A 27,848-nucleotide genomic window follows, 5' to 3' on the forward strand; every position below is an offset into this window, starting at 1 on the left:
TAATCCTTGCACTGTCCTCTGCGGTCAGTTGGTGCAGAGCCAGTGGAAAAAAGCTGTTCATGTGCTGCATGGTTATACCCCTGCATAACTCTTATTGTTCGGGAGCACAGCCGTTGACATTTTTGTTTGTTTTGCAGTTAAAACCAGCGGGGATTTCTTGCAGAGAGTCAAGTAATTCCTGTGATCTGCCAGAGTTTTGCACAGGAGCCAGCCCTCACTGCCCAGCTAACGTGTACCTGCACGACGGGCACGCGTGCCACGGGGTGGATGGGTATTGCTACAATGGCATATGCCAGACCCACGAGCAGCAGTGTATCACGCTCTGGGGCCAAGGTGAGTTTGAGAACGAGGAGATCTGTTTATGAAACAGGCTTGGGGAAGGGGGAGGAGGGAAGCGTGTGATTTGGAGGAATTTTATACAGTACCAATCTGTATCTCTTCTTTTCTGAAATGGAGAACTGGATAATGAGGGAATCATTTTGTGATTCATTTCAACCTTGATTTGCAGTCATGTTCATTTCTTGCAGCAGGAGGTAGAGAGCAACAGCAACTAGCTTCATTCTGCAGCACCGCTGCAAACGGCTGGGTGAACTTAGACAAATCATTTAATACTGACTTTAATATGGCCTTCTGTCATCCTACAAAGTGCCGACCACTCTTGGCAGGTTGAAATCGTACCCCATTTCAGAGTGGTATGTAAGCTTCCTCCTGTGCTCCAAATTACTCATCTGCAAACCATATATGTTTGTCCACATCCCAAAACAGAGTTGGGTATTTGACATTAACAGAAGATTCTTGTATCATTGTGTACATTTTATTAATTAGTGTTACCTGTAAACCTGCCTCCTGACAGTACTCTTAGCAGAGGATGCACTGAGGCAGAAAGAGATTTTGTTCTTCCGTGGGAATTTACTTCCTTTTTGCACAAATCTAATAGCATGAGTTCTTGGGTTATCCTAAACAGATGATATCGCAGGAAAGCTGTTCAACTTTCAGTATTGTCCTGTGGTCCTTCCACTATAACGCAAGGATTAACTCAGCATTTCTCTGGGGACAAGTCACGTCTCCTTCAGCATCTCACTTACCCCCTCTCTCAAATGGGAGAAGCACTTTTACCTCTCCTGAGGAGGAGCATTAGATAGATTTAATGTTTTTTGTGTTAGAGAGAGAGATTTAATTATTTCTTTTAAAGTAACTTTTTCAGCTCCCTTAGCCTCTTTCAATTCAGATCTCTCTGCCTTTAACTCTGTTCCAAAACTTATGCATCAATATAATGACACGCAGATGTTCCCCTTGGTCAAAACCCTCATCAGAAGTCTGTTGAAGAATTTGTTATCTTCACAGGGACTTGGATCATTCACAGGGTTGGTTTTTTTTTTTAAAGAGCATGAAAACATTTCAAGAAGTAGTGCCGCTGATACAGATAGCAGGTTAGCTTGGTCATGTGGGTATAAGAACACATTAGAGGAATTCCACTTCAAAATTAAACTCCCCACGTGGAACAAACCATGCATCTGATATACTCCTCCGAATCCCATACGTGTCACAGAGTTAATATGAGCTCATATAGGCATGTACAATTATAGCCTCTAGTCTTAGTCATACTGGGATTTTTAATCCCCTGGATACAGAGACATTTTCTCTTATATAAAGCAAAATCTTCTTATGAACCAGTTTCCCATGCCATGGAAAGTTTCTCGGTCAGACTGTTCATAATTTCAGTTGCTGAGAAAAATTTAGCTAAAGGTCAGGGAACTGAATTTCTGCAGCTCCCTTGCCAGGTCTGTTTCCTCACACAGCAAGTCCTCCAAACCCCCTGGGCTCCCCCAGTTCTTTCTTGTCTTTCTTCTTGGGACTATTCAATATGGGCACAGCTGTGCATGGAGTCTCCAGTGGCCAAGGCTATGGGGGATGGTTATGAGAAAGATGACTGTGTTAAGGGCAGAGCTCTGACAGACTTAAACTGGAATACCTTTATTGTCTTGGGAATACCCAAAGATAAAGATTTTGAAAGGGAGGATGGACATGACCAAACCTGAACCAAAAGGCTTAATTCTTATCACATTTTTGGAAATAGAAATAATGCCAGTAGACTAATTCTTCAAACAGTGTATAGGTAGGGTTCAAGCAAAAACCATGGACAATATTGAATTTGCAAGAAGGAAGAAACAAGATTGAAAGACTAGGGATGTGAATATCCACCACTTGATCAGACTTCCATCTGGTTGCAGTATGAGCTGGCAGATGCAGGATGGAGTTGGAAGAGGGCTAGGTGGACTATGCAGTTGGGAAAATAGCATGGTAGTAGACATAAAAAACCCCTTTCTCTCCAGCCTTGCTTGCAGCAGAAAGAGAGACTTGTCATTCTAAAATCCAGTTGTCTCTGGACTTCACATCAAAAAGATACATTTGAACCTTTCACCAGATTTTTGTAATGTATTAGAACTGTTTTTAACACCTCTGTGTGTTGGAGTGAAGGAGTAGTTGTGTGGGTTTTTTGAAAAAAAAAAAAAAAAAATTGTACCAAAAAGAAAAAACAGATCATAGTTCATTTACCTTAATTCCTTTTTTCTTTTTCCCAGTAGGAGAAAGCCATGCAGAAAAAAATACAATAACTTCTCTTAAAATAATATTCAGTATATTGAATTCCTTATTGATGGCTTCTTTTGTACATCCTTCTTTATTCGTCAGGTTACAGATGTCCAGTAGGCCAATGACAAACATCAATCTTTATATTTTTAGATCTAGTTAATGAAAAATGATGAGCATTGTCAGAGCTTGTTTACATTAGGCTGAGCGACAGAAACCTGTTTCCAGAAAGAAGTACTTGCGTTTCCTTGAGGTTTTTTTGTTACACTCAACAGATAAATTCAAATGAAATAGAGGAACATTTTGTTGCTATTCCGTGCCTGCCATGGGATGGAAAACTTGGTATGGAAGAGGGGAGGAGCACCTGGGCACAGCCTCTGAATATAGCCATAAATTCTTCCTAAAGACCAAGTTTATTCCAGTCTGCTTCCAGAACATACAAATTTTTCTCTCTCTCTCTCTCACCATAATTCGTGTCATTTTTATCCTTAAGGAGAAATATGCATGAATTGCTTGTGACCTTTTTTGTTTCATATTCAAAAAAAATCCAATTGCACTGACCTGAGCTGTTGATGGTAGTGTGACTGAAAGACATCGATGGTAAGACACGTGTAATGGCTGGTACTCCATTGGCACTTTGCAGGAGCAACTAGATAAGCAGATAAAGCTACTTAAGGGAGAGAAATTATCGATTACCAAGGAATGGAAGATTCTCAGCTTTAGACTCATGTCTTTTTCTACATTAACAAGACAGTGGTTCTTTAGGGAAGGAAAGGAGACGTTTGTCAGTGGGTTTTCCTACATTTCCCCAAGAGGGAAAAAAGCAATGATTTGGGGGAGCCAATGGCAGGCATTGACTTAATAATTCGAACATACTTAAATTTGTTGTATAGACATGACCATTTGTTTAGGAAGGAGCAATCTTAGTTTTAATGCCATTGGTTGTTACAAAGCCCTGTCACTGGTGTAAGAGCTTTGCAGCTGTTTCCAGGTGCAACCCTATAGGCAAAATAGATAAGTTCCCCATCTAAGTTTGCTAACTAAGCCATTGCTAACTGCTTTTTGTGTTTGGCTGGTTGGTTGCTTTTTTTAATATTAATTTGTCCAAGCATTGTAAAGATCTGGATTCAGTAGGATCAAACCGTTTTGATCATCACAGATTGATAGCCAGGCCTTTTCTTTTGGAGATGTGGAAGGCATTAGCCCATCTTCTCAGAGGTAGTGAGAACTAGAATGCTCCTTAAAAGCAAAAAATAACAGCTCAACCCCATCTTGCTCTTGCACAGACTAACAGGCATCACCAAGATGAAGAGAGAGGCTAAGGGGAGCTTGTGGAAAGTTTGCTTTGCATTATCAGTGCACTAAAACAAACGTAATGAGATATAAAACCCAGGTGCAAATCACATGAGCAGAGTGCATATTTTTATGCTTATATTTATTTATACAGTTGTTTGTGGTGCTGCTTGGCACAGCCTGAGCAATAGAACTCCAGTCTGTTACTTGGATACTGAGGTTTTATTCTCTTCCACACCCTTAAACACTGTGTAATTTTTTTAAAATATAAGCCTTGAGATGATGCTGGGAACTCAATTGAAATATCTTTCTTTTCTGCTGTCAGGCTGATAATGAGCATTTCTCTGCTCATGGAATCAGCACCATGGTCAGAAATTTCTCCCTTCTCTTTCAGGAGACCGTGACGGTGTTTTGTTCATTGCAGCAGGTCCTGTACTGATCTGAAATGACACAGCATTTCTGTATCGCTTCCAAAAGTATAGAACATCTCTCTTTTTTTGCAACTATACAGGGAAAGAAGTGGGCTTATCAATATACACGTTTGGAGAGGGAAAAAAAAAATAAAATCTACAGGCTGAGAACTGCAGTGGTGAGCTTTGACCTTCTGCAGTCTCAAACGGCTGATTTAATCCCTTGAATAAGGCTTGGCGTGGAAAGGCTGGCAGGACCTTAATTACAGGGTCACGATACTGTAATTATCAATTGCAAAGTGAAATAAACTCTGCTTATCCAGCTCAAAGCACTTAATAACAACTGGAAATCTTTCACAAATCATTTTGCCTTTGCCTGTAGAGGTAGCAAAATAGAGAAAGACAGGACTTTCTGCTTCAGTTTATGTGGTGCCATCATGATGAATGGGTTACCTCCAGAAACACAATGTTACAATTCTCTTCCTTCAGCATCCTCTGAAAACCTCCTTTTAACTTGGGAGCTCCATCTGTTCGGCTTCTTACACGCTGATATGTTTTCATCTGTTAAAAAGTCCAAATATTGTGAGAAACCAGTCAGGGAGGGAACAGCCATCTGAATCCCAAGCAACAACGTGTTTTGGTTTGATACCAAAGACAGAAATGGAAGATTTTGGGTTCCAAGCCACAGACGATCATTGGGTACCAGGTGTTTTCATACACAGACTGCTCCAAGCCTGGCAGGGGAGCATTTTTTTTGTACTCCATGAGGTCTTTTTTCTTGTCAAGTATGATTGGTTGGAGCTCAAGCGCACTGCAAGGATGCTGCAGATGTGTTCTTCTTCCTGCAGGCTGCTTTCCATCATGTGTAGCACACTTGACTTCTACATTCAAAAAAAAAAACAACCAAACAAACAAAAAAAAAAGGTTTCACCAGGTGAAAAAAGAAGATAAATTCCTTAAACTCTCTTAGAATTTCAGCAAGCCCTTTGTCTTTTTAATGCCATGATTTTTAATAAGGTTTTTTTAGGTCACTTACAGTCAAAGTGCAGGACATGAGCATTCATTTTGCCTTTGGCAGCTTTTGGAGCAACACACCACTCTGGGGAAAATGTGTCTGCGCTCTGGGCTGCTGCTGACACATCTCCAGGGAAGCCTCCAGTCATTGCAATGCTACTTACAGGTCCTTTTTAAACTAAACTGTTCTATGAGTCTGTGATACGCCACTGGCTGAACTAATTGTGGCACAAGGCTCCTGGCCAAGAAAAAAGCGAGACCCACACCAATTGCATATCATCATGATATGTGGTTGCAGGGCTTATTCCTTTGGTGAGGTAGGTTTGAGGAAGTTGGTCTTTGCAGATGTGGGAGGAGATGCAGTCTGACTTGATTTCTTGCTTACAGCATGTTTTTTTCCTTCCCTCCTCTTCCCTTCTAAAGCTGGCATATGTTAATGTTTGTATCAAGCTGAATGGTTAATGTCCCTGCCCTGAAAGATGAGGAGGGATCTATATGCTGAAAATGGAAATTTTACATTTGCCTTTCGCACAGTGCCTTGTCTGGATGCTTTTGTTGATTCTTTGATTATTGCTTGTGGTCTAATGAAAAGAAGTGAAAGAATGCTGTCTGAGTCCCTTTTAATAGTTCCAGATTTGAGAAATAGTCTGAACTCAGCAAGCTTGATCGTAATCTTCCAAAGAATTTCAGGCTCTTGTCCTGCTCTCCAGGGAACTAGCAGCTCATATTCTGTTCCTTCTGTGCTTGCCTTTCTGAGTTTTCCAGTTTAAGTATGTAAAAATGTTAGAAGGAAAAAAGGGTGCCATCTTAAGCCTCTCCAAGTTTTAATATTTTGTCCTTAAAAGCATTAGATTGCTGTGCAGCAGTATATAGTATTAGTCAAGCTTCTGACTGTGAAATGCAGATAATTAATTGAGGCTTTAATCTCTGAGTTATTAGTGAAAAGAACCACACTAACTGGAAGATTTACAATCATATTTGTATTTTCTTCTCCAGGAATTTGACCCCTTTTTTAAGAAAAAACAAAACAAAACAAAAACAAACAAACAAACAAAAAAACCCCTACAAACTTCTTCCTCTTTAAAGGATTTCAAATGAAATCTTCAGCATGGTTTAAATAAATGCGTTTTACCCACTGTTAGAGGCATACATGCTTGGAAGTGGCTCAAAACATTTGAAAAAAATGTAACATTAACTCAGATATTCTGTCTCTGTTAAAAATCAGGGAACACTGTACAAATGGCATATTCTCCACCTTTAGGATCATTTGCTGCCAGATCTTTTCATTTCGGTTTGGCTGATCTATCAAAAGTACAAAAATGCATCTAGCAGATCTCTGTGAAGAGTTCTAGCCAGTGTATCTCCTTAACACTTTGTCTCCTCAAAGCAAGTCTGTGTATTGGAGTAGTTGAAATGGTGGCAATGACCTGATTGTGCTACTGGTTATCTTCATGGAAAGAAAGTATGGGGTAGCAAAGGGCGCAGCAAAAGACCTTTAAATCTTGCAAGGAGCAGCAGTTATTGGCTGGAAATAGAAGCCACACTCACAACAGAACAAAGGGATTAAATTATAATACGTGAACTAATTAATTCTTGCAACAGTCAAATCAGAGAAGTAGATCCTCCACCTCTTAGACCTTTCATATGAATGCGTGTATCTTCCCCTAGAAGATTTTCAACAGTTGATCATAATCTGGGGGAAAATGGACAGGAGATTGTCTGTATAAGACATTAGAACAGGCGTCCTCATAGTACCTTTTAACTTCTAAAATTTAAGGATGAGTAATCTGTCTGCACAAACATTTCCAGTACTACTCCCACCAGGGAAGTTCCTTTGCCGTTAGGATATGTCTCCACCATAAAGGACTACAGTAGATAAGAAGCAGATGCCGCCTGTCTTCCCAGATTCCTATTTCCACCACCGTGGTAGAAACGACCCTTCTTTCAAGTCAGTCTTACCTCTCAGGAGTGGATTTACTAAGAATTAAAGTAGGGATGGGTTCCCATCCTCTCCCCAGTACATTAGCTTGATCTAACAGCAGCGTATCCTCTTTGCCATGTCATGTGGTCATGTTTTCACAGACACGTGGTACTCTAGTTTGCAACTGTTTTGTGGGGTTTTTTTTGGTTTCTTGTTGTGCTGAGTTGCTTTGGCTTCAGCTTCAGCTCCTGGGGTCTCACTACAATCCTGTGGGCTCCTGTAAAAATAAGGGAGCTAACTCACCAGCTGGCCTTTGTCTTTCTTCACCAAACTAGATTTGGCATTTCCTAAAAATTTTTGTGTCCTAGGAGGATTCACAAGAGGGATACCATCTAGAGAAATTCTGAAAGAGAATCTGAGTTCTGCATTCTCTATTACTCAGCATTGCCAAGAGAGACAAATAACAGTGGAACGAACCCCCCACACACATTCAGGCTCTTCAATTAGCATGCTGATCCAGCACAACTGTGGTGGTGTGCTCCATCAATATGCAGATCACATTCTGCCTTCCCCTAAAGCATCAGTGGAGCTCAAAGAACATTATTAAAAACACCTTGTATGAGATGAAAGTTCTGATTAGGTTTTGTTTCAGGTGCGAAACCTGCTCCTGGGATCTGCTTTGAGAGAGTCAATTCTGCAGGTGATCCTTATGGCAACTGTGGCAAAGACTCCAAGAGCTCGTTTGCTAAATGTGAACCCAGGTAGGGACCCTCCCTGCAAACACAGGAACAGATGCTGGGGGTGTGGGAGAGGGCTTAGAACATCTAAAACTATTTGACTCCTCTTTGGTTTTGTGTTTTTCCTTCAGAGATGCTAAATGTGGAAAAATCCAGTGTCAAGGAGGAGCAAATCGACCTGTAATTGGTACCAATGCAGTTTCCATAGAAACTAATATCCCACTTCAGGAAGGTGGCAAGATTCTGTGTCGAGGTACCCACGTGTATTTGGGTGATGATATGCCTGATCCTGGTCTTGTGCTGTCAGGAACCAAGTGTGAAGATGGAAAAGTAAGATTCTGAAATACTCCCAGACACGGAGAACATCACTACCCTCATGCTGCTAAGTATTTCGTACTAAACTGCCTAGGTTTTGATTTGGGATTATTTTTTTTTCTTTCACAAAGGAATTGTTTCTCATGCTTACACTGAGTCAGACTTTTTACTCCCTTCTTTTGGCCAGTGTATTGGGTTACAGATTTGCAGATGCAATGCAAGTTGCTGAAGTTTATAATTGATTTTTTGAGGACAGTTCCAAGTATCTGTCCATGTAGGCTAGAGGTTTTCTGCAAAGTAAATACAGCAAAATACATTACAGGCTTCTTAATATATTTGTAAGGAGTTCAGTGGATTCACTTGTCTGGTGTTTATAGCATTGCAAAATAGTCATTAAGTTCACTTTAGGTTTTAAAATGTATTATACCTGCTGATTATGGCTCCCCCCCCCCCCCCCCCGAAAAGTTATCTCTGTGTGCACTGTAGGAAAAAATATAAACCCATTGCTGTTCAGCCACCAAAACTGATTTTTGCAGTGCTGTTTTGCAAACTTTGCGAACTATCCAATGTGAATGTATTCCAGATTTCATACGGCTATTTCATTCTTAGTTTTCCTTTTGTGAGAAAAGGAACAGAGAAAGACGGGAGACTGCCATGAGTTTACAGGGTGGGAGGAATGGAAAGGAGTCCAAGAGCTATTGAAATGAAAAAGGTTTCCATACCCTCAGTGGAATACTTGCAAAAAGAAGGAAAAAAAAAAAAGTGCTTTGATAGTTTGTGATAAATTCAAGCAAGCCTCTGAACTTCTGAATGCTTTTGAATTATTCTGGATTACCACACTGTATTGGGAACAGGTTTAAAATATGTCCCAAGTGAAGCTACAGTTCTGTTACAGGAAAACAACCCTTACAACATTTCTAAGTCAATCTGTTATAAAATGTCTTTTCAAAGAAAATTCAGCGCTGGGAAAGCACCCCATTATGTTTTACTAATGAGTATTTAATCTTTCTAATCTATCTAATCATACACATACACTCTATAGAATACACAGGCTAATACTTATGAAATTGTATGTTTTACTTCGAGGACATTAGTGCGTTTGTATTATGGATTAAGAATATGAATTTAAATATTCTTGAGTTTTCTAAGCTGAAGATACACAATTTGAAATGCAGCCATTTTAATGTGATCAAAATTCTGTGTGCTACCGCACTATGAATATTTGAATTGTGAATGCTGCTGTAATCAGACCATATTCTCTACATGTGTGCGTGTTGATGCCAATTCGCTCTAATTTCCTTTCCATTTTTCCTTCTCCCCAGGGGATAAGTGCCCTGATTAAGCATCCCTGTCGTCTCCTTCAACACTGTTCCCTGCTTAATGCTAATTATTGTGACTGACTTTTATTACTACTGAACTGAACTCCAGTTAAACATGATCAAAATTGTGCGATGATTTCCTCCACCCCCCCTTCTTTTTTTCCTGGCAATGTAGCATAGTAACAGATATTCCAGCCCTGATTTCTTCTTTTTTCATTTTTGAGTAGAATAACTTCTCATTACTGACATCTTCATCAGTCATTTGTTTGTTTGATGGTATTAGTAGATGGTGCTAATCTTGCTTTACCTCAATTTTCAGCTGTATTGGCAGAGTAAGGTTTACCTGTAATGACTGGAAAACAAAAAAAATTGAATGTTATTACTTGGTGTACGCTACTTGTTTACTTCTACTTCCTATATGATTATTATACTTTAAATATGGTTGCTATGTATTTGACACCAAAAAAAATTGTTTAGCTTGGGAAAACTCTTAGAAAGGTCTCAGTTTTGTTGAAGAACAATGATGCGCCCATACACATCAATGACCTCAGTTAAATATCCCGACTGTCCTGGGTCCAAGTTCTGTACTAGCATCAAAAAGTCTTGCACTATTGATATAAACAGAGCTATATTAATTTACACCACAAGGGAACCCAGACCTTTCCTTGAGGAATCATCTGCTGCTGTGAAGACGCAAATGCAGCCAGACAAGTACTGGAAGAATCCTGCTCGGTGCATTCCTAGTCCTGCAAAAATGCAAATTAGTGGTTTTTAAATTGGCTTAAAGAAACCCCAAACCCCAGTGGTTTACCACCAGTTCCACTTCAGTGAAACTGTGAGTGTTTATTTACACAAGCTCAGCATATCCACCAAATGTGAACTATGTCTGAAATTCCATGTTGGCCAGGATGCCGATGGGGAGCAGAATTCAGCTTACACAGATTTGGACCTAAAAGACTGACAAAGCCTTTTACAAAGACAACACCACCTAATTCTGGTGTCCTTCTTGTCAATATAATGTTGTCAATGCAGCACATGGGCTGGGACTTCTTTAACTGCTAAAAGGACAACTCATAGATTGATGAGCAGATTGTACAGAGAGGGACTTGATGCCTTGTGGGCACCAGCAGGTCTGTTCCTCTTAAAATGCCTTTTCTCTTATTTTGCAGATTTGCCTTAATCGCCGGTGCCAGAACACAAGTGTGTTTGGTGTACATAAATGTGCAACAAAGTGCCATGGACGTGGAGTAAGCATTATAAGATATATATACACATATATAATATATATGTATATTATATATACACTTTTTTTCAATCACTCAATAAACACTGGACAAGAAATCATTTAATGTAATAGCTTTGGGATCTATGATTGCTTGTAATATATCAAAGCCACTGCAATGCTTTTTTATTATGTATTTCCATTTTCAGTGTCCCTTACATGAACTTCAAGAAATGAAATTATTTTTAAACAAAGACATATTTATCAGGTAGTGATTATCTTGTTCTTAATTAACAGCCTATGATAATAAGCAATTTTGTCATCTTCAAAGCAACTGTAAGTCTAACCTTCCTTCATGAAGAATTCTCATTAACATTTCAAAAAATACAGTTTCTATGTGGATACAGAGAAGTTATGTCTTTGAATAGAGAGTCAAATGAAAAAGCATTTCCAAAAGTATTAAAAAAAGTAAAACCATACTGAAGACTTTATAGGTATGAAAGTGGTGCAGAATGAAAAAAATGATGATATCAGTTAATAATATCAAAGTGGTTTGAAACCTAGTTTATATTATGGAAATGTTAATTATGTCAAGCTATGCCTTATTAACCTTGATTTGCTGATGATCTGTTTGTTTCTGTGAAAAGCTGTGGCAACGACACCGGAATGGCCATAGAAAATTCTCTGGCTTCTCCTGAGACAGAATTTTAATTTGCTTTAACTTGTTTTATCATCCCACATTTGAAAAAGTGAGCAGTGTTGATGGTGCTGCGTTCATCACTGTGCTGGAACGAGCGCTGGCTTAGCCCGGCATCTTTATGTCTGTACAGTGGAGAACCTCTGGTGACTCCTGAGTAACAAAAAATGACCTCGTGGAATTGTAGATGGGAACTCCTGTAGCACTTCAATCTGAAAAATAATGTTTAATGAATTATATTTTTAATTATTCTGCTGTCTTTGAAAAGTAAATCTTTTTCTTTTTGCGTTTTACATGGCCATAGCCAGTCTAAGCTATGAATGAGATTTTAATACTCTGCGGGCACGGCCAGTATGGTCCTTCTGAACGCCTGCCAGCTGACCTTGCCAGAAAAGTGCACATTTGCAAACTCTTATGAACTCACTAGCATCTTGCTGAGAAACCCATTTATTCATCTATTGTGTGGTGTCCCCACGGTGGTGGCAGATTAGTGATGATCAGTGTTAGCGCAGGGCTGAGGACCGCATTGACAACTAGCCCTAAGCCCAGAAACGTTATTTAAAAATCAGTTGGAGCACCTACATGTGACTGTGCCATCTCTTTCCTGTGCAACAATATTTTTTGGCCCATTCAGTTCTTGTGTTCGGCCGATACTGCTGGGAGCTTTAGCTTCTGTATTAGTCACACAGGCACTGCTTGGGTAGTAGCAAAAGGAAAAAAAAAGTGGCCTTTCATGAGCAACCTGGTCTCATGGAAGATGTCCCTGCCCATGACAGGGGGGCTGGAGCTCGGTGATCCTTAAGGTCCCTTCCAACCCAAACTGTTCTGTGGTTCTATGGTTCTCTTGATGGGTGTTTGGGGCTGTGGGACCTCCTGAGGAAAAAAGCCGTGAGTCTACCAGCTCCTTCTGCTCTGGGCAGTGGGAACAGGCTGATGTTGATGAAGGTCTCCAGTCCTTTGGAGCTCTCTCATTCTGCCGGGAGCATTTCGTAAATCAGGTCTTGCTAGTTGTTCCTTAACTCAGGTTAAACTCACCAGAAGGCTCTGGACTGTATCTTTATGGACAGTGCAGGTGTGATATCAAAGGGAGGGTTTCCTCAGCCCTGGTTCCAGTTTCACAAGTTCTTCCAGCACCTGATTCATCTCAGGGCCAGGGGTTCCGAGTACTGGAAAAATCAGTATGCAGCCTAGTGCAGCCTCGGTGGATAGGAGTGTTCAAGTGGGCTGGCAAAGCTTTACAGCTTTAGCGGCACAGAAGGACTCTTGTTCAAGTGAAGGCAGAAGGAAAATAAGTTAGAAAGCAGATAATGTTGCTGCTGGAGGCAACGAGAGAATAAGACTAAAGAGGCAGGTGATTATCCTTATATTATTGAAGCTGTCAGCTGGTGCAACTCTAATGATCACCTGCCAAATAAATAATGCTTTTTTAGGATCCCTGTTACTCCATGGTGTCTTGCACTCAGAGTTGCTCTATGGCATCTTAGCTGTGCCAATAGCCAGATACCAGTGTATCTCTTTGCTTCTATAAGTTTTATTTCTTTCAGATGTGTCACTATCTGATTAGAAAGCCTTATCAGCCAGTGCTGCTCTCAGATGTATAGGGTAATCCTTTCCATGTTAAGCTATTTGTCTTGGTTTGCAGGTCTGCAACAATAAAAAGAACTGTCACTGTGAGGCTGACTGGGCCCCCCCGTACTGTGACAAGCCAGGGTTTGGTGGCAGCATGGATAGTGGGCCAATTAGGCAAGCAGGTCAGTAGTACGATGTATGCTGTACCCCTTGTGTGCATGATAAAGAGTGGAAATACAAAGTGTTGTCTTGTAAGCAATGAGCTTGCAAAACAGGGAAATAAGTCAGTAAATCAAATGGCTTAATCCAAACGCATTGGCACCAGCTCGAAAATTTAGTGAAGCAAAACCAAGGCAGCCTGAGTGCATCAATTTTCTTGCATAACTAGAGGCACAGTGGTCCTGCTGGGTTCTGTTCTTTTCTTTGCCTTTCTTTTACTTTCCTTTCTGCCTTTCTTTTTGCCTTTCTTTGCTTCCCAAGACACGTGGTCAGGTTTAGTAGCTGACTGTAATAAGTAGGGAATAGTATTAATTTAAGCCAAGGATGAGGAGCTAACTCCTACACTTGAGCTAATCCTGTTGCCATGGTATATGAACATAGGAGTAATTTTGGATTCACCTTGAGATATGTCAAGCCCCAGCATTCTCCACTGAATGCATCAGGGCAGAAATACTTTACTGCACATGCAACCCGCTCCTGTAGCGATGTGCCTAATGAAGAGCAGATATTGCAATGGTTCTAAATGCAAAATTATTGCATAATCAAAAATTCAGCAATATAGTTTATATCTTTCTTCTAAGGAGGTTCTTTTGTATTGTGGAAAATAGCAACTTTCTGACCTTATCAGATTAAAACTAAATAGCTTCCACACATTTACCAGAAGTCGCTCTCACATATCATAGCAGTGGGAGGTGTGCATTTTGTATAACTTGTACTTTGGTTTCCCCTTGTTCAGTCTGCAGAACATTGGCTATGGTATCTTACTTCACCTCTGGCCAACCTCAGGAAGAATTAATTCTACACATTGTGAATTTTATAGGGTTTGATAATCAACCCACACCGATTTTTCTGCAGAGTGCTGCAACTTTATTTCTGTAGAGGTGTTTCTGATTTACATATGACAGGACAAGCAGTCTACTTGCCTGTACATATATAAACTAAAAGTCACTAGAAAATGATCTGCATGTTTTCATACGAATAAGACTATTCAAAACCAAACTGGACTGTATTCTTTACATGCCATATCCTGCAGTGAATTGTAATGCTGAATTTATGACATTATGGTCATTTCCTTGGCAAAGTTTCACATTACGATTTTACTATTGAAAAATCTTTTTTTTTTAAATACCTACTGGTTGGTAAGATAGCAAAGGAACCATGCTCAGGCACTGAACAAGTTTGATTACTTGTGTAATATGTTTTCTTTCAAGATTTGCTCTAAATCATTACAGTCCTTTTTCAACTTACCTGAAAGCTAAGCATCTAGGGAGCTATGAAATATATTATAATAACATGCTGCACAGACAACAATAACTGGACAAGACAAACTATCTTTGATAATTCTTGCATTTTGTGTTTTGGAAGCCATCACTTCAATTTAACAGAAAATTTTTTTAGCAATAGTTTAATATATTGTGGTAGCTTCACCATTTTTCTCTAGAGTGCTACATTTAATAATACTGGGAATAAACAAATATAGAAATTGCTAGAGGACATAATTTTCTATAGCTGACACGGATTTAAATATGAACACTTGATGAGGTGGTTTAGCTTATGATCTGAGTTTGTACATCTCTAAATCAATTACAGAAGGATTAGCTCAATAAAATACTTTCATCTTAGTCAAGAAAGGCACATGGTCTCATTAGTATTTAGTAACTGATTTTACCCAGCTGACTTAAAACAAACCTATGTGTTTGACACTATAATTTTTTTTGTTCTTACAAAGATGCCTTAAATATTTGATTGTTAGGTAGAGGAGTTAATTAATTAAAATTGCATCATCTTAGCTTATTGATTTTATTCATCTTTTGGAGATGGTGAAGGATTTATTATTCTGCACTGCTGTAAGGTGCCCGCCCAGCCCCACGTGTAGCTTGCTCAGCCAGTGTGGCTGGCTGCGTTCACCAGCATCCCGGCGAGCTTAGGCCATTAGATGAGAGCCAGCTGGCTGGAAATCCATCAGGATAAGACTGAGACAGTGATGACAGGTTACCAGAGTAAAGATTAAAGATGTTTCTCCTACTGTGGGAGTGTGCATTTTTTAGTCAGCCGTCCTGAAGAAACACAACATCCTCTCTTCCAGGCAATGATCATATCATATCTGTAACAATCAGAGCTGCTTCTTCGCTCTTCCTATAAATAAGGCTTTCTTTCAGCTGCAAGTCTCTACTCAGGGTTCATTATACCGTTGTGCCTCACTTAGGTCCCAGCAAGGTACTTAGAGCAGCTTAAAACACTCTGAAAAGGGGAACAGGTACAGAAGGCTGCAGCCCCTCGCTAAGCAGAGCATCCCTAGGAGGGCACACAGCACCGCTGCTGAAGGCTGCCCTTCAGCTCCTTGCTTGCCTCCAGATTCGATTTGACAGCTGTCTGGGCTGGGCCACACTGGTCCAGATTTCAGACTGTTTGCCCAGTCTTAAAATGCATTGAAAACCTTAAAATCTGGTGATAAAGGAGCTAGCGTTACTGCTTACCTCTGAGGGACAGAATATTTAAAACTTTACACTTCTAACGTGTTTGCACGTTCTTTAATATTTAAAAGTTTGCACAATCTAGGTATTTCTGTCCCTTTTCTCTCCCTCTCAGCCTCTGTCTGCTACCCTGGCAGCCCGTGAAGAAGGTGCCAGCTGGCATTGCTACAGCCATCACCCTGTGGGTGGCTGGTGCAGCCAGCAGCCCGTTAGGTGACAACCCAAGCAAGACCTGAACATAGGGGCAGAGAGAGTACACAGAGATGCTCATGTCTGGACCCAGATATCTGACTAGAATAGAACAGTTCAGTTGGAAGGGATGGACAGCATTATATTTTAACCGATTTTTCCCCAATGTTTAAGAAATAACTTTAAAACAGGCCAAAATTCAAGCACCAGGATAGAGTTTATTAGTCTTTCATTCATGGTTTATTCACTTCACCTGCATTGCAGTTGGAAACACGGCCCAGGCAGCAATGTCCCTCTCCAGACACACAGTACATTTCAGTGAAGATGGCTCTGGGTAGAAGTTAACTCCGTGTGTTTTGTTGCAGATAATAAGAGTTTAACCATAGGAGTGTTGATAACCATCCTGTGCCTGATCTTTGCTGGATCAGTCATGTATCTGAAAAGGAAGACTTTCATGACATGGTTGTTTACAAGTAAAAAGACAACCATAGAGAAACTAAGGTATGAACATTTTCCCTAATTATACTTTTAATAGATATTAGTGGAAAGTAGCTGTAAATAAGGCAGCTGTCACCTTGAGGTTCATTGCAGAACGGTGTGATTATGTTAGAAAGAGCCAGCCTGAAGAAAAATATGCACCAAGTATTAACAGCAGTGGTTTTCCTGGTTTCGTTTAACTTTATTGATGGTCAGTAAATAATGTAGATTTTGGTTTGACTCCATACCTCTTTTCTTTTGTGATAAAAAAAAAAAAAATCAAGAAGTGAAGGAAGTATTGCCTTTATTTTCATTTGCTTGAATTAGCTTCATTACATTGCATGGCCTTTTATATAAACTCAGTCGAGTCAGCTGAAACTTTCATATTTGAGGTCATTACTGTTTAAATGCTACATTCATTAGAATAGTCTCTTGGGTGTTACAAAGCTGCATTTCCACAGATTGCAGAAGCTAATTTAACAGACTACTGGTTTCCAAAAAATCAATATTTATTTTTATTCTTGCAGGAGTGCTAGACAATTTTTACTTTCCATATTTACTATAAAAAAGTCAGAAAGTCCTTGCAAAACCTCATTCTGAAAAAAAGGCTACTGTTTAAAAAAATTTATAAAGCAGAATGTTGTGTTCAGTAAGTATATGTTTGTATTGCAGGTCTGTGACTCCAGCAAGACCTTCCAGTTCAGCTGAGCCTAATCATGTTCATACCACATCTCTCAGTAAAAATCTCATCGTGAAGCCACAAAATACAAACGTGCAAAAAGTGAGTCCCTAAATAATTTAGCTGTGGGGTTTTCTATTAAAAAAAGGGGGGGTGGAGGGGGGGGGGGTGTTCTATAATTTGGATCTCATCTAAGTAATCTATTACAACACAATTATTACATGATCTTAATATCATGTAGAACTAACAATATGTAAAATGGGAGATGATGTAGTCTTCAAAATACATTTAGGGCTTTCAAGTTTTAAACAAGTGGAGGTGTCAAGTGCAGAAAAGAAATATTTAGTCTCCAGGGTAGAGCCTGCTGGCTTACACCACAACACGACATCCAAACAGTGAAGGATTAGTGCTCGAGTAAGATTCCGGAAGTTGTTAATTGCTTCTCTGGTTGAGCATGTGTTGAAGGTAGATGAAAGCAGGATAGAAGAGAAAAGCAAACAAATAACATATGTTTTAAAGTAGCAATACTTGTGTCAACTCTTGAAGTTCGTAAGTTTTGGTTGTTTGGTTTTTTTCAGAGAGACGGTCCAAGGAGACCGCTGCCGTATCAGATCATTGACATTAGTAACCCCATGAAGACACATGATTTGCCACAATTAAAAACACCGCAGCGAGTCCTACCACCCCTTCCCCAGCCGCCGTGTCACCATGCTGTGCCTGAAAGACCCTTGCCAGTTAACCCTTCGCTGAGGTTTGCCCAGGTAACCATTGATTTTTCTTTAAGCTTCTCTCCTATTTAATATTTACTGTGTATCTGCATGTAGTAAAGAGGAATTAAGTGTTTTCTCGTATCTCATACTGGCCTTTTTCCCCCAGTATTTCCTTTATACTTTGTACAAGTTTAGAAACGTGGTGCAGGTATATCGCTTTATGCCAGCTGAGGCTGTGAGCCTAAAATTTAGGATCCTGAACTCTCTCTTCGCCACTCAAGACACAACTGTATAAACAAGCTCCCTATAACAGGCAAACACAGGCTCATCTTGCCAGCTGCCCCACCGGAGGGGAAGCTGTAGGTTTGTTAGCAAGGTGCCAAATACAGCGATATCATTTAGGAAGTCAAGCTGCAGATGTCTTGCAGAAGAGCAAAAGGTATATTAGCTTGATGTGCTTCTGTTCTGCCAAGGGGTGCATGAACTGGATGTGTTTTTTCCAGAGCACAGACCTGAAAAGCAGATTTTGTAATTACCCACACTATTTCATGCAGATGTACCTTTCACTGCAATGTTTAAATAGAGCTCGTAGCCCATGTTTTTGTAATAAGATGCATCTCAAGGCAATGTTCAGGGCAGATTAAGTTGTCTGTGCAGTTGTCTATATTAAATTGTCCCTTTCTTGTCACCGGCTTCTCCTTTCTGGTTGCATTTGTGGAGTGACTGTGTCTAAGCAAAGGAATCGGGCACGCAGCTATTTCTGTTTTGTAGACGTGCTATTCTGGATATAGCACGAGATTAAAATGAGGTGAATGTTGTTATCTCCAAGCGTTCCTAAATGAGTATCACATCGATTTGGATGCACATACTGCAAATCTGTACTCAGACAGGCACAGGCACTCAAGACACAGCTATCTGGACCTGGCTAGGATGGCCAAAAATGGAGCACCTTCCTCCTGCAGTAACCTTGTGAGCTACTCTGAGATGCTTTCCCAGTGATTTAGAGGATGTGGCTATGAGAAACTGTTGCTGAAATGCAGTGCTTTGAAAACTGGCTGTAAAAATAACACAGAACCAAAAAGGGGTGAGAGCGCTGAGATGCCACGGCATGTATTATGACAGCAGAAAAAGTGTATCTAGTTTTAATTTTGTCTAAGTCTGAACACTGAACCACTCAGACCGACTTTTATAAGTGTAGCCAGTTTATTAACAGCTATCCAAGTATTTAAGCTTTTTCTTCTTACATTTTCTGTCTTGCTCGTAATTTAGGGGAATGGGAAATACTGATTCTTTCTAAAATCAATTTTATAGGAAATCTGAAGTAGTATTGGTTCATATTGCTTTTGCCTTTAGCTCCAATGGTTTTGTTGTTTATTTTCTTGCATTCCTTAAATTATTCTGCATATTTCACAGTGGTCAAAGTTAAGACTTTACGTGCAAGTGCTTTTCTGTTCCTTAATCAAATGATTCCATTAAAAAAAAAATTCTTCTATTTCTTCTCATCTAGCAACTTACAAGTTTATTCTGTCTCCTACTAGCAGAAGACAGCTGGAGAAAAGGCTTTCCAAGAAAAAGTAACCATTTCTCATTCTGATGGTGCATCTCTATCTGCCCCATCCTGTCACCACACATCAAAGCAGCCCCATGCACCACTGCAATTCATGTTCCTGAGCGCCCTCCCCTTCAAATCCCATACAAAGTGCAGGGTAGAATACCAGATTTCTAGTGCTATCATTACCAAAGACTGACAGATCAGAAACTGCTAAAAAGCTTTTAATTTTGGCAGCCTAAATTAATTGTGACAGTTACTCTATCAATCAAAATATCTCTGGTTACAATTTTCCGTTGCTGCATGAAACAGAAATAGGACGAGCAGAGGGTCAACTCAAGGCAGCCTGGTGAATAAGCAAGAGTGGCTTATTTCCAAATTATGTCCATAACCTCAATTCAAGATTGTCAGAAACAGCTACTTTTTATATCCTAAAGACACAGAAAGCACTGTGGGGAAGAAAATTTTTTCTTCTGAAGTTAACAATTTTACTCCCTCAAAGCTTGGAAGAAGTAAATTACCTTGAGAATAGTTTTGGTCTCGTTTATATAGGTACTGCTTCATGTATTGCTTCAGCACTGTCTTGGAAGTGCATCCATCAGGTCATCAAGAGGAAGCGCTTTACAAATAATTGCTACATTCATAATATCACGCAGATGCTCAGTGCTGCAGTACAGTGCTGAAGAGTATCTGAAGCCATTCACCGTTCCTCTGGCTTCACAGCTGCCTCCTGCTTCTCCCTTCGGAGAGGTAGATTTAAGCTTGAGCTCCCTTCCTGCTGCCTCTGGGCTTATAGCAGTGGACAGCTAAGGCACAACATACCGAGTAGAGTCGAAGACAAACCTTGTATCTTCTAGTGTCTGTTGAGACAGCAACGAATGAATTAATATTTTGCTATAAAATTTCCTTCCAGGTGTAAGTAAAATAATAAAAAACCCCATCACCGCAACAACAAATCCACCCCAAAAAATCACTTAGCAAACACACTGTTGCCGAGTTTAATATTTAACAAGCTTTTGACTGATAAACAGCTTTTTCTTCTTTCAGGTGCTCTCGCAAGGCAAACAGACTTGTATTTACAGGCTAGATTCACAGTCAATATAAATCAGCACAGCACCACTGAAATCAAGGAACCAGTGCAGGTTTATACTAACCGTGGGCTCAGTCCGTGCATTCCGATTCGATCACTTCCACTTGCCGTTGTTACCGTTAGCAGTCAGTTACTGCCTCCACTACTGTCATCATCTTATTACCAAAATATATCTCCCATTTTACAGGTCGTCCTTATGACAGGAAATATAGCTGTGTATTTTTCCTTTTCCCCTAGCAAATCTGAGCTGGGCTCACCTTCGGCTCGTTCTGCCACCGTTACTCCCGTGAATACCTCTCCTATGACACCTCACACTGGCTTCAGACACGGAGGGCTAACACAGATTAAGTGCCCATCTAAATAGATTGAGGGAGACACCACTTCTCATCCAGTGCATTTCAAGCAAGAACTGTCTTCCAGTTGCTTATTTAAAAACCAGTGACAAAAACTAAAGCTTCGTGCACCTGATGTCTTTGTAGCTGCTCAGTGTGAGAATTACGTTTTCCTTCCTAGCAGAGCTGTAAAAAGATCGTGACAATATTTAAAACAGTACTTTCCCAAATACAGACACTGAATGCATTAAATGCTAAGTTATTGATATAAAACTGGACAAAGAAATCCATCCTTAAACTCTTTGTATTGAAGAGCTGAAGCTCGCTCTGCAGGGGGGGAAAATGAGCTGGGAGAAAGGCTGGAGCAACGAAGCCGGGAGGCACAGCCATGGTGGTACTATGAGCTGTGCTACGGGCTTGTCAGGACACCAGGTTTCCATGCACATTAACATGCAAGTCTGTATCAATTTGGCATATAAAGAACATAAAATACCACCCTATAATTAGTTTGAGGAAGAGGATTTCATTCTTCAAATATACTTTCCTCTGCTTCTAAGGATGCATGTTTTCCTGGTGCTTGTGGCTCCTTTCTATGAAGGACTCCTCCGTTTTGCTTCATCTCAGTCATTGCACATTCTCCATCCCCGTTTTTATGTGAATTTCCTCCTTTTTTTTTCTTTTTCCCCATTTCCTCTTTCGTTTACCCTTTATTACCAGCTTCCTACATTAGACTTTCTGTCAAGCCACTTTGCTGCTTTCTCCTTCAGGATATCAACTCAAGGATGACTTTTTACAAGCCCTAGGGAAACAAACAAAATAAATAATCACACGTTGGGCTTGTATACCTATCAGAGTTATATTTACAGTATGATTGCTGTTTCAACATACTTCCTCACTTGGATGCTTCTGGAATAGGAGGGCCTAAAGAATTAGTTTGGCTTAGGCATCAAAGATTGCCTTAATGAGAGGATGCTCACCCCACAGCTGAAGAACTGTTCTAGATCAGCACATTTCAGCCATTTTCCCCCACAAACAGGGAGAAAAATGCAACTGATAGGATCCCATTAGTACTTAGCTGCTCTGAGTTTCTCAGAAAGTCAGTCTCTCCCAACTATCAGGTGTTGCAGGTCATGATTAGACATTGGACACAGCTAATAAACACACAAGCAAATAAACAAGGAGAGTTCTTCTCTCTTTTTGTTCATTTATCCTTACCAGATCTTAAGCTCTTCAGACCTTTGTTTCTCTGGGCTGCTGAGCCTGGATCCGTTCCTCTTCCCAATTACGGCACCTAATCACTCTGCCAACTGAAGAGTAAATACAAATCATCCAACAACAATTAGGGACTGATCAAGCAAACAGCTGAATGCTCATGTGATCGGACTAATTCGTGTGATGTAAAAGTACTTGAGGGAAAAGGCCACTTCAGTGAAGGCAGTCAAGGGAATAAAGCCTTTATGGTGTTCAAAGATGCATTTTTTATTTGCTGTCTTTATAATGGTGACATTTGTGCGTTTGTTACTTTTCTTTGAAATGTTATCACCCCTGAGGTGATGATTCATACACTCTTCCATGTTAACAAAATTATTACAGAAGCAACTTCTATTTATATGTTACTGTATAGTTTACTGTACTTTACAAGATGATGCTTGTAAGCTCTTCTTGTTTCTTTTTGATCAACTTTAGTGACAATAGTTATGGGAAACTAAGAGTAAAATACTTAGAAAAAGCACAACCACACAGTTCAAGTAGTAGACGGATCTCAAGTGGGTTTTTTTGATGCACTGTAGAATTTTTGTGTGCCCTGAGCAAGTCACTTAATCTACCCCAAAAACTATGAAGAGATAATTCAGTTATTTTAAAAGTATCAGTTTCTGCTGTGCTCTAATTTGTTCCAAACCAGTATATTTCACTTCAAAACACACCCATTAAGATTTCATTGTGTAAGAAATTTAGTGCACAAAGTAAACTTTGGTTAAGAAATCCTGATGGTAAGATTTCTTCTCCGAGTTGTTTTAAGGTCCTAGTTCTCTATCATGGGAAACGATCATGTTTTGAAGAACTTCCTTTGCTAGTGTTTAATTAAACTCCTTGACTTCCAACAGGATAACCCTATGAGATAAAGCCACATAGAGTATTTACCAGCATGCTGTTTGTTTAATCATTTTCCAGGCCTGATTATTTCATGAATATTCACGATTATATTTACTCCCAAAGACAGAGCTCACAAACTTCTTATGGCCAGGTATGTTTATCTTGGTGTCGTGGTTTCACCCTGGCTGGCAACCAAGCCCCACACAGCCGCTTGATCCCCCCACCTAGGGGCATGGGAAGGAGGATCGGAAAGGAATGTAAAACTCAAGGGTTGAGATAAGAAGAATTGAATAGGTAAAGCAAATGCTGCAGGCCCAAGCAAAGCAAAGCAGGGAATTCATCCCCCACTGCCCACGGGCAGGCAGGTGTCCGGCCATCCCCAGGGCAGCCGGGCTCCACCACACGTAACGGCTACTCGGGAAGACAAACGCCACAATGCCAAATGTCCCCCCTTCCTTCTTCTTCCCCCAGTTTAGACACTCAGCATGGCGCCGTATGGTATGGAATGTCCCTTTGGCCAGTTGGGGTCACCTGTCCTGGCTGTGTCCCCTCCCAATTTCCAGTGCCCCCCCAGCCCTCTGGCTGGCAGGGCCCAGGAAACCGAAAAGTCCTTGATTTAGTATAAACACCCAACAACAACTGAAACCATCAGTGCAGTTATCACCAATGTTCTCACATCAGAGCCAAAACCCAGCACTGTACTAGCTACTAAGAAGAAAATTAACTCTATCCCAGCTGAAGCCTGGACACTTGGTTTACAGCAGAAAGTCTTCTGGATGAAAGTCAAAAATAATTTTTATACTTCATATGAGATTTGGCTATAACAATAAGTTAAAATAAAAATTTTTGTTCATGTTGCTATTTCTGATTCACTCAAGAACTAGTACATGTTAGGCTGAAAGTGAAGAGGAAGAGGGACGTTATGTACAGCTTTAAAATGTAGTTTGTGGTAAATTTCAAATGACTATATATGAGGTTTACTTAAGCTCCCATATTTTCTTCCTTATCAAAATGCCTACTGATATCAGTCTGCATTTCCTTCTAAGAGGAGCAAACATTTGCCATGAAAAGTAAGTAAACAAAGGGATGCTGAAAAGTAATAATGATAAGTTGTACTTTATTCCGGAGCAATTTGTGCCTCTGATTGCTTCTTTTGATTACATCTTTCAGGGGATCTTTAACAAGATTGCGCTGGTAAACTCTTGTTTCTTTTTGGTCCATTTTACTAATGATGGTTATGGCAAACTAATAATAAAGAGTAAAACACTTAGAAAAAGCACAACTATGCAGTTCAAACAGCAGATGGATCTGAAGTGAACTTTTGGGTATATTGGAGAGGTTTTGTGTGCCCCGAGCAAGTCACTTAATCTATCCCAGTTCTTCATAACGAAGACCACAAATAGACATGTTACCATGTTTGCAAAATAGACATGTTACCATGTTTGCAGTGTTTCAAGGACCACACAGAAGAGACATTAGCTCATGCCTGACAGCAGATGACTTCTGTTCTTTATTAATGAATCATTTAATGCCACAGAATGAAAGCACAGCAGCATCTCTAAAAAAAATTCCACAGATGCTACCAATTCAAACTGCACTTGAGCAGTTTATTTTTGTGGTCATCTGAATTTGCATTTTGAAGTCATTTCTAGTATTTCCATCTTTCTATCTGACCACTTCAACAATGTTATGTATTCAGTCTATGTTGTTTTCATTTACCAGTAATTAATCATTAACTCCAGTATAGATGCACGCAGTATTTCTAGAGGAGGAAAGAATAAAAAATAAAAAAAAAAAAACAAAAAACCAGAATCATTAAAATATAGTATTAAATGTTTGCTTTAAAAAAAACCAGAATCATTAAAATATAGTATTAAATGTTTGCTTTAAAATGTAAGTGCCTGTTTATTAAAAATAAGTTGTGGCTTACTCATTTCAATATATCTGGTCACAATTACTCCAAACTTATCCTATTGGCTGTTGCTATGTTGAGTGTATTATGTCCATTCCAAAGACTAACGTGGCCTCCTGGTTTACAACAGGAAAGCCACAAGCCAGACCCTCCGCGGAAGCCTCTGCCAGCAGACCCTCTGACCAAAGTGCGCTACAGCAGCGCCTGCACCGCAGCACCCGGGCACGCGAAAGCTCTGCCTCACATTACTCCTGTAAGGTCAGTCCTGCTAATCAAAATGCCTTGATCTATAGCACTTCCTTCAATGACAGGTCTAAAATGTCTTGAGTAGTTCTGCCCTGCTGTTAAGTATTGCCGAGAGCTACTCAACAGCCATTTTCCACCAGCACAATCGCACTGGCTTCCCCAGAAATACGAGAATTTATGATACGTACGATGATTTGACTGTATAAACATCTGTGTGTTTATAGAAAATGCCCAACAAATAAAATTCCTTGCAAAAGAAAGGCGATAATAAGCACCAATTTCAAGAGACACCAAGCTCTTGCAGAAAAAAAAAAAAATTCCTACTCAGACCACCTACGGAATTAGGCTGAGAACTGAATGCTGGTAAGATCAGCCACCAACAAAAGCAATTTTCTGTTCACACATTTCACAGTGGAATATCAATTTCTATCGCCTGAAAATAATAACCCAGACTTTCAGAAAGCAGACAAATAGTACAATTCAAAACAAAGGATATTGAAAAAAAATACTCTGGAAGTGAAATAACTATGCCCAGTGTTAATGGGCACAATCAATGATATTTTCTTACTCAATATTCTTCAGTTTCCTATGAATAAAAAGTGAGCTCAAAGGAAGATAAAAGTAGTGTTTTAAGCTACAGGAATTCTGCTAGCGAGGCACTTAATTGCTCAGAAAAATTAACAACAGAATCAAGTTAGTTTCCTAATACTCCTAGAAAAAAGACTGCAGGAGTGAACTTTAATTAAGCTCCTGGTTGTCCATCCTAGTAAGATATTCTGAAAGTAATAACATCTCAAGCTGATAACTACAACTTTCTGAAACCTACTGCTATTGTACAACATTAAGTAGCATTTTCGAACAGGTGCAAAACTGATGAGCAGTCAAAGACATAAAGAGTTTAAAGAACCACACCAGAAATATGGAGCTAAGCTGATCCCGCTGGCCAGGCAGCATGTAAAACATGAACCGGTGGGAGAAAAAAAATAAAATAAGAAATTTGCTGGTACCATTTACACTTCTTGATGAGACTTGTGTATATAGTACCATGTCAGATCTCCTCGCAGTATGAGAGTCCCATGCTATGTGTCTGAAGTTGTTGGGTAATTATGAGAGGTTTTACCGTTCACCTTCATGCCTCAGGAATGATACTGGCAGTGAGAAACAGCAAAAGTTAAAATAACTCTTTACCATTTTCTTTCTTTCCAACAGACCTGCTCCTAAACATCCACCACAGGTATCCAGGTCCAGCAACACTGCTGATGTGAAATGACTAGACAATCTGACACCTTGATTTTAAAAAGTGAAGACAGAAGTTTGCACTATCTTTACACTCCAGCTGGAGTTCATTTTTATGACAATACTTAGAATTTTTAATGTTTAAAACAGCATTATTTTTAAGAATTCTGAGCTACTGCCTTTGGTGCTGTGCTGTGCTATGGTGCTCTGTATACTTGCTCAGGTACTTGTAAATTATTAATTTATGTTGAATATTTATTACAGTGCAGTGCACTGTAGTAGATATTTTTACCATAGCTGAGTTTTCCTAAAAAGGAAGCCTTTTTTCTAATACTTCATTGAACTTGAATAATTCTGCTCTATTGGTCCTACATAGAGTTTTTAGTTTTGATCTCTTCTTTAAGGAGTGCTGATACTCATGGATAAATCAAATGTATAAACAACTCAATCTCAATGATCCACAGCAAACTTTTGAATAAGTATGTCAGGGTAAAAAAAAAAGAAAAAAAGAAAAAAAATCTTTTCTGGAACATGGTGAAATGCCCAATATCTGCACACAGACGTGTAACATGTATTTAACCAAAGTATCGCTCAGTGTTAGCAGCTGTACTGTAATTTCAGTTTTCACATTACTGTTTGAAAGCACTGAGAAATCCGTGCTGAAGGAGGATGCATTCACTTTGGACAAGTTCTCTTACTGAAGTACTGTATATCATAAAACTGTATTTTTTTTAACCTCATTTTCCTCAAACACAATACAGTTAGTACATATTAATGCAGATACCAGGCCTCCCAGTGTTGTTACCTTTTTGATGCTTTGGTAATTAAATTCAGCTGTACTGTGCAAGGCAGTACCATCTCACTATGTTGCATAGCTGTCCTGTTTAGACTGACGATAAGTTACACGCAGGGGGTGGGGGGAAACCAAGCATTACAAACAATTACGTTTTAAGAATCAACTATTATACTTCTCTCTTTTGCCTCATTGCTCTGCTTATCAACTGTATTTTGCATATTTACTACTGTTTTGTATTTAACTTCTAAAATATTGTTCTGGGTTTCTTAATTTTCAAATCAAAATTTCTATTTTAATACATAGACTTTGGTTATCCTAAGACATAGGGGGGGAAAAATCATCTCTTTAGTATGTGGTAGCATTACATCTGATCTCTCTGTACCTTCTCGTTAGCACTGCTGAATACAGTTGTTTCACCTATGCTGTAATAAAAACAATTTTCAAATATCAGTTGAAATAGAGGGAGAAGGAACTATTACCTTACATAGGTTAGTTTCCTCATTGCTTGTAGTTTTTGTTTCTTTAAGCAAAAATAAAAGCATTGATAGAAACGTGGATCTCATTTCAGTAAGTGTAATTGTATTTAATTTTCCCAGTTATTCCCCATTGTAGCCATATAGCACACTCATGTTTATTGATAAACTGAATAAACCAAAATAAACCAGTTTAGTTTGTTGCTGAATAGCAAAGTAAATGCTTCACAAAAGCGTTTCAATTCTTAAAGTGATTCTAATAGCAACAACAGTGCTTTATGGGCAG

General features: G+C 39.5%; 1 protein-coding gene across 1 annotated transcript in view; it reads left to right on the forward strand.

The window, feature by feature from the left end:
* The window catches only part of ADAM12 (ADAM metallopeptidase domain 12), a 187,357-nt gene extending 159,603 nt beyond the window's left edge, over positions 1-27,754 (forward strand). The window contains exons 14-23 of the mRNA XM_037400747.1: positions 138-333; positions 7,880-7,988; positions 8,096-8,294; positions 10,768-10,845; positions 13,160-13,268; positions 16,334-16,469; positions 17,118-17,226; positions 17,703-17,885; positions 24,942-25,069; positions 26,267-27,754. Coding sequence (XP_037256644.1) covers positions 138-333; positions 7,880-7,988; positions 8,096-8,294; positions 10,768-10,845; positions 13,160-13,268; positions 16,334-16,469; positions 17,118-17,226; positions 17,703-17,885; positions 24,942-25,069; positions 26,267-26,327 — 1,308 coding nt within the window. The 3' untranslated portion in view covers positions 26,328-27,754. The remainder of the gene's footprint in view (positions 1-137; positions 334-7,879; positions 7,989-8,095; positions 8,295-10,767; positions 10,846-13,159; positions 13,269-16,333; positions 16,470-17,117; positions 17,227-17,702; positions 17,886-24,941; positions 25,070-26,266) is intronic.
* Positions 27,755-27,848: the final 94 nt, after the last annotated feature.

This window comes from Falco rusticolus, chromosome 9, assembly GCF_015220075.1.
Source record: "Falco rusticolus isolate bFalRus1 chromosome 9, bFalRus1.pri, whole genome shotgun sequence".
NCBI classification, from domain to species: Eukaryota; Metazoa; Chordata; class Aves; order Falconiformes; family Falconidae; genus Falco; species Falco rusticolus.